The following is a 5803-nucleotide window of genomic DNA, read 5'->3' as shown; positions in this document are numbered from 1 at the left end:
AATTATAATATTTCTGACTGTCTGAGGCAAAATTTCCCAGATACAAATCGAATTGAATCTAATCATGGATCGAATTGATTCGGGACCTTGTGAATCAGAATCGAATCGATTCTAGAAATCAGTGACGATACCCAGCCCTAGTATCTAAGTAACCCCTGTTTTTGCTTGAAGTCCTGCAAAAAGTTGTATTATGTATTTTGTATCACAAAGTTTTTTCATGCAGTTGCTGAACATTTGGCCTGCTTTGCACTTTCCTCGTGAACTATTCCCAGGTGTAATTTGTATTTTTTTCCACATGTATATATTAATTTATACTTTAATTACTCAGAAAAGATTTCTATAAAGTAATAAAACTGACCATTGTTTCTCTCTTTTTTTACTTATTTGATTTTGCATGTCTAAGTTACATGTGTAGTCCAGACCTACTTAACTGTATGCAACTTGAGGGTCTCATTAGTATGACACGCATGAAAGATGGGATTTTACTGTTGTTAACATGTTATTAGACAGATTATGAGACCATATTATGAACGGAGACCAGCTGTGACATCACTGTAATGCTGTAAGCAAATTAACGTAATGCACTGATGAGTATTTTAGCACATGTTTTTGGCTTAGAACACAGGTTTCCTGCAGGTGTAGATGGCATGAAGACAAATCACCCTTGTGCATTCATCCATGCAGTATGAGCCTATATTCACCTAGTTCAACCCTTTAAAGTGTGAAAACCTCAAAGCCTGCATGGAAAGCAGCTGCACAGTTTGCAAGTCTCCTGATCTTTATCATCAGGTCAGACAGATTTTAAAAAAGTTACCTTTTGTGACAATGAGTCGTGAATCTGTTTGCAAAACTCTCAGCTGCTACTGTAGATTAATTAAAATGCAACAGAAATGTTAGTTATTGTGGGCAGAGGTAGAAAATGTGGTGATGAAAGCAAAAAACAGATACAGTCCTGTTCCTGTACAACGGAGCCCAGGGTGGAAGAGGTTAAGCAAACTGTTTCTCTGAATCTGAGCTCCCTCTGCTCCGACCTGCTCACCGGGCAGTCAGATTCCTGTAAAGATCAGCCTCTTCTCGTCCTCATTAAAATGGGCAAATGAAGTGTGTTCAGCAGGAGAAGCCTGTGGGTGGACAACGCCAGTTCAGGGAAGCGCTCGGATAATGAATTGCACTGGATAAAATCCACACTAGACTTGGGTTTCTCCTGAAGGATAATTCCCCCCCCAAACCACTCTTCCTCTTACCCCCCTTGGATTTTACGAAAGTCATTAGCAGCCCATATCCCCCTGAGGGTGGAGACAGTGGGTTCTGCCTGTGTTTTTCAGTTGTGAAAAGGAGCCAACAGCCTCCCCCTTTTTCATGCTTTTTAAGGCTCATTGACATGGAGAACGAGGGCCGTGGAGATGCTTTATGTGCCGGTGGGTAAACCACAGCAGGTGACCCAGAGTCGCAGTAATACAGCGTCTTTAACGCATGCTGTGCTTGTCGAAACTACAGAGTATAGCCTCATTAGATCAACAAAAAGGAAATACAAACAAACACCACCAAAGGCTGCGGCTCTTATCAGGGGTGGCCAGGTACAAAGCATGCAGATGTGCACCCACTGGGAGAAGGCCAAGGAGTTCAGGCACTTTTACAAACTCTTATCCATTCAGTCAGGAGACTGGCTGCATGCGTGAACATCGACTGGGAGGAAATCAAAGTCAACGGGCAGATGCTGGTGTGAGAAATAATTAAAGGGTCACAAGTAAATAAAAAGGATACGATTCTAGAGACACTCCACAACCTTTGTTGTCACAGTTTTGTTTGAATAGAAGAAAAATGCATAAGAGTGAGATTCAGGATAGAAAAATATTTGTTTCATACCTCATATTGGTCTCTTTTTGTACACTTTCGTATCTCAAGTTAATAAGACATCAGTGTAAAAATGATATGGATTTCACACACAAGACTTCGAGTCCAGAGACTTTTATTTATTTTTTATGTTTTTTTATGTCACACCACAATTTGTCAAACAATAATTGCACACAAATGATTAACTCTTACATTATTATTCTTAGCTTTTTACAAAAATATTTATTTACACTGGGAAATGAGGTGAAATGCAAAATAAATAGTTTTTTTTTTCTTTTTTCAAACAATTAAACCACAAACTTGAGTTGCACTCAGCATTAAATGGCCGGTTTGAATCCTGCCAGTCGGGGCAGCAGACAGAGCCACTCCTTTTTCTTATTCTCTCCTCTCAGTTTTTCTCACTCTGGCTGCAGGGTTGGGGCCCTCAGCCTTGTATAGTCATGCGCTCTCACAGCTGTGAGTGCCGGGATCAGCTTTTTGTTAAGATGGCAGCGGTAAAGTAACTCTCAGTTGACGGTGGAGATTCCTTCACCAGCACGAATAAGAGAACAGCGGGTACTGGCTCCACTCGGCCACGTTGCCATGGTGATAGCTGTGATGCACAGCTTGCGTGGTGTAGTCAGTGGTCAGATGATGAGGAGGGGGATACTGGGAAGGACCTGGGCCGCCCCACTGGCCCAGGGGCTGCTCGGTGCTGTAGGGGTTGTAGATGTGGTGACCGATGACCCCTGGCTTACTGGCCTGGGCCACAGACATGTTGAGCACCCCTGTGTAGTCCTGGGGGCCCGGGAGGTGCTGGGGGCCACAGCTGGAAGGGCCAACCTCACGGGCCTTTGAGGAGTCGTGATCAGGGACCGTGGCTATGTCGGGAACTCTGGACTCAAAGCTGCTGCGTCCGGATCCACTGTTGCTGCTGCCGATGCTGGAGGAGGGGGACGGGGACTTTCCATACTCATGGAACCTGGGGAGTAAAAAAAAGAAGAAGAAAAGAACAAATATTGATTGGCATTCATCAAAACAACATGATTATAATATGATCTGCTGCATCGCTGTTTACCTGTATGACTGGTAGGAAGCTGGAGTAGGAACAAGCTGCTCTGTGCTGTAGAGATCTCTTGTGTCTGCCCCAACAGGAGAGTCAGTCCTCACTCTGTGCTCTCTCTCAGCATCCCAAGGAGAGTAGCGCTCCTCTTTGACACCATCCTCTTCTTTTCTTTTGGGCAGCTCTTCATCCTCTCCGTCGAAACCTTCATACGAAGACTGGCAGAAGTCTGAGGAGCCACAGATCATCAAATGAGAGGAAGAACAAAACAAAAAAAGCATCAACATGAAGAGAGAAGAGTGTGAAAACGGTACCTGGTGGACTGTCTTCTTCAGAGTTCAAAATGTCTGATGCCTTGGTCCTCTTCTCAAGGCATGATGAGTCCTTGTTGGCACGTCTGCAGCAGTAGATCAGTTATATTAAAAACAAATACAAACTACAATACACTGAACAATAAATGAGCTCAGATCCTTTCAAGTCAACGGACCAAACTGGAGCTTTCGCGTTGGCATTTTAACCTCACCTTTTCTTATTAGTGCCTTCATCCCGGAAGCCTTTTGCAAATGGGTTGTGATCGATCTTCAGCTTTGTAATCTGCAGGAGAGGGAGACACAAAGTCAAAGTTAAAACTTTGTGATTTGTCTCTCGGCACACGGCATACTTGCAGTGCTAGAAACAGACCTTAGTGTTCTGGTAGGCAGTGACTGCAGTGAAGGAAGTCTCCGGGAAGGTGAAGGTCTGGAAAACACTCCAGCGCACACTGAACAGGTCGTCTGCCTGGACAATGTGGAAGCGCGGATGGTAGCGATGCATGGAGTGCAAAATGATCTGCAGACAAGGAACATTTTTTTGAACATTTTTCGCTTCCTTGAACGCGGTTTTACTGTGTGCTTTTGACATGTCGACTTAAAGACCACGCTGTCTTTTTTATCCGCTTTTATCCCCGGTGGGAGGAAACTGTAATCGGAAGGTTGTTGAATTAACTATCCTCCAGCCAAATGTTAGAAAAAAAGCACTGCCGAAACGTTCGGTCTAAAGACGTCAAAGTGTTGCAGATGTTGCTTTTACTCACATGGCCGTGCTGGTCGAGCGTGTTGTTGGTCAGCTTGAGCTTGAGGAAGGAGACGGACTGCTTCATCCAGTGACTCCCTGGTGCTGGAGAGTCTGGGTGGAGGTAGGTTCTGCAGGGTGGCTGAGGTTCTGCTTTTCCTGCCACCTCCCACTTCTTTTTATTCCACTGTTGGAAAGAGACACATGAGTCAGTCAATTTGAAAAAGGTGAGTAGCGGAAGAATTTTCAAATCCTTCCTTTTCCACCATAGACTGGAGAGCGGTGGCTGGCCTGTACCACCCACAGAGATGGGGAGGGGAGCGGGGGGTAGTACAGTGGGCTCACAGCAGGGGATAGAAAAACAGGAAGAGATAACATCCTTTGATGTACAATGTTGGGGGTGTGTGTGGGGGGTGGGGGTGGGTGATAAACAGGGGATGTCTTGTCTGGGGCTAGTGGCTACCACTTTGGGTTATCTACAGCCAAACCTATGACTCTAGTGAGGCCTTGGGAAGTGAATTTTCTCTCATGCATGACTCATTAATACACAAAGGAGAAAGCTACTGGTGTCTTACCTTATACCTGAAACCATCCTCTGGGACCATGTCGACCATCAACACGTACTTGGCACATGGAATAAGCCCGGATAGATTCACTTTGCAATGTGGAAACATTCGCCTGGTAAACATGGGAGAAAGAATGAGTTCTGCAAAAGGTGGGGGAGCAAGGTGTGAACATTTAACATTTTATTTTATTTTTCTGTTGCCCTACCTTCCCGGTTTAGTGATGATCATCTCTGTCCCTATTTCATGGAAGGTCGTCCACAGTTCAGTGTCCTCCAGAAACATCCTGATATTGCCCTGGAGATAGGCATCAGGTCCGGGAGCTATGTGGGCCGGAGGAGGCCCACTGAAGTTGGACTTCAAGTCTAGAAGAAAAACATGAATAAGCATTTTTTACTGGAAAAACTGGTAGAAGAAGACACGTGTGCTTACGGAGGCAAAGCTGATATTAAGAAGTAGTCATCAACTCACCTCTGATGGACTGCATCCTTTGGATTAAACTTGATATGTTTTTAACTGAAAAGGCTTTAAAAAAAAAAAAAAAAAAAAACAACGAAAGAAAGAAAGAAAAGACAGAGAACTCAGTCCAGGTGTGTGATATCCAAAGTGCGTCTTCAGCTCTTCTCTGTCTCCTGGGTCTCTTTCCACACATGCAAAAGAAAAATCCAACAGCCCAGGAAGGAAGTCAGAAGGTCAAATCAGTCCTCGCTGCAGATGTTTCAGAGATGCTGAGTCCTTGCAGGATGGGATGACCATGACTTTTAAGGGTAGCCCAGGAGTGGGTGGGGCCAGGGAGGCCATCCTTTTGAAGTGGCACAATGATGGGTTGGAGTCCAACTGTGATTGGAGAGTGCTGGAAATCAAAGAGACTTAACAGAGGCTTGATACCATCCCCACAGGAAGGTGGGGGGGGGGGGGGGGGGGCGTGAAAGAAATGCATCTTTATTAACTGCTAAGAGACTTTAAAAACAAATAGAGATGGACTTCTGTGCTGCAGAACACATAACTCAGTCCAGCAAAACCTGTGTAAATATTTCCCTCACACACACACACACACACACACACACACACACACACACACACACACACACACACACAGTCTGCTCATGAAAATGCCATTTAGTGTGTTTGTGGTTAGAAAAAAGTCATTATAATTCATTTGGCACAACTGAGAGAAACACAGCTGAAGGTCTGTGTAAACGGGTTAATGCACTGTGGTCTGTGTGTGCATACAGGTAGGGTCTATTTTTTTTTTTTTTACATTTTTCAGAAAATCAGCAGTGTTTTCAATAGC

At 44.5% G+C, this 5803-nt stretch overlaps 1 protein-coding gene across 2 annotated transcripts; it reads right to left on the bottom strand.

Moving 5' to 3' along the window:
• Positions 1 to 1952: 1952 nt before the first annotated feature.
• Positions 1953 to 5257, bottom strand: tbx16 (T-box transcription factor 16). Of its 2 annotated transcripts, XM_026187037.2 has the most exons (9): positions 4981 to 5257; positions 4718 to 4874; positions 4522 to 4624; positions 3969 to 4133; positions 3578 to 3724; positions 3420 to 3490; positions 3211 to 3293; positions 2912 to 3125; positions 1953 to 2815 (listed from the first exon to the last, which is right to left on the bottom strand). In XM_026187037.2, exons 1-9 carry the CDS (start codon positions 5159 to 5161, stop codon positions 2383 to 2385), a joined length of 1554 nt encoding a protein of 517 aa, XP_026042822.2. In that variant the 5' UTR covers positions 5162 to 5257; the 3' UTR covers positions 1953 to 2382. The 2 variants fall into 2 exon arrangements, with proteins under 2 accessions (XP_026042822.2, XP_080165043.1); XM_080308917.1 differs by lacking the exon at positions 4981 to 5257 and having other exon boundaries at positions 4718 to 4899.
• Between the last annotated feature and the right edge of the window lie 546 nt (positions 5258 to 5803).

The sequence above is a fragment of the Astatotilapia calliptera genome, chromosome 12, assembly GCF_964374335.1.
Source record: "Astatotilapia calliptera chromosome 12, fAstCal68.1, whole genome shotgun sequence".
NCBI classification, from domain to species: domain Eukaryota; kingdom Metazoa; phylum Chordata; class Actinopteri; order Cichliformes; family Cichlidae; genus Astatotilapia; species Astatotilapia calliptera.
The sequence above is the reverse complement of the archived record's forward strand: the minus strand, read 5'-3'. Positions and strand labels throughout refer to the sequence as shown.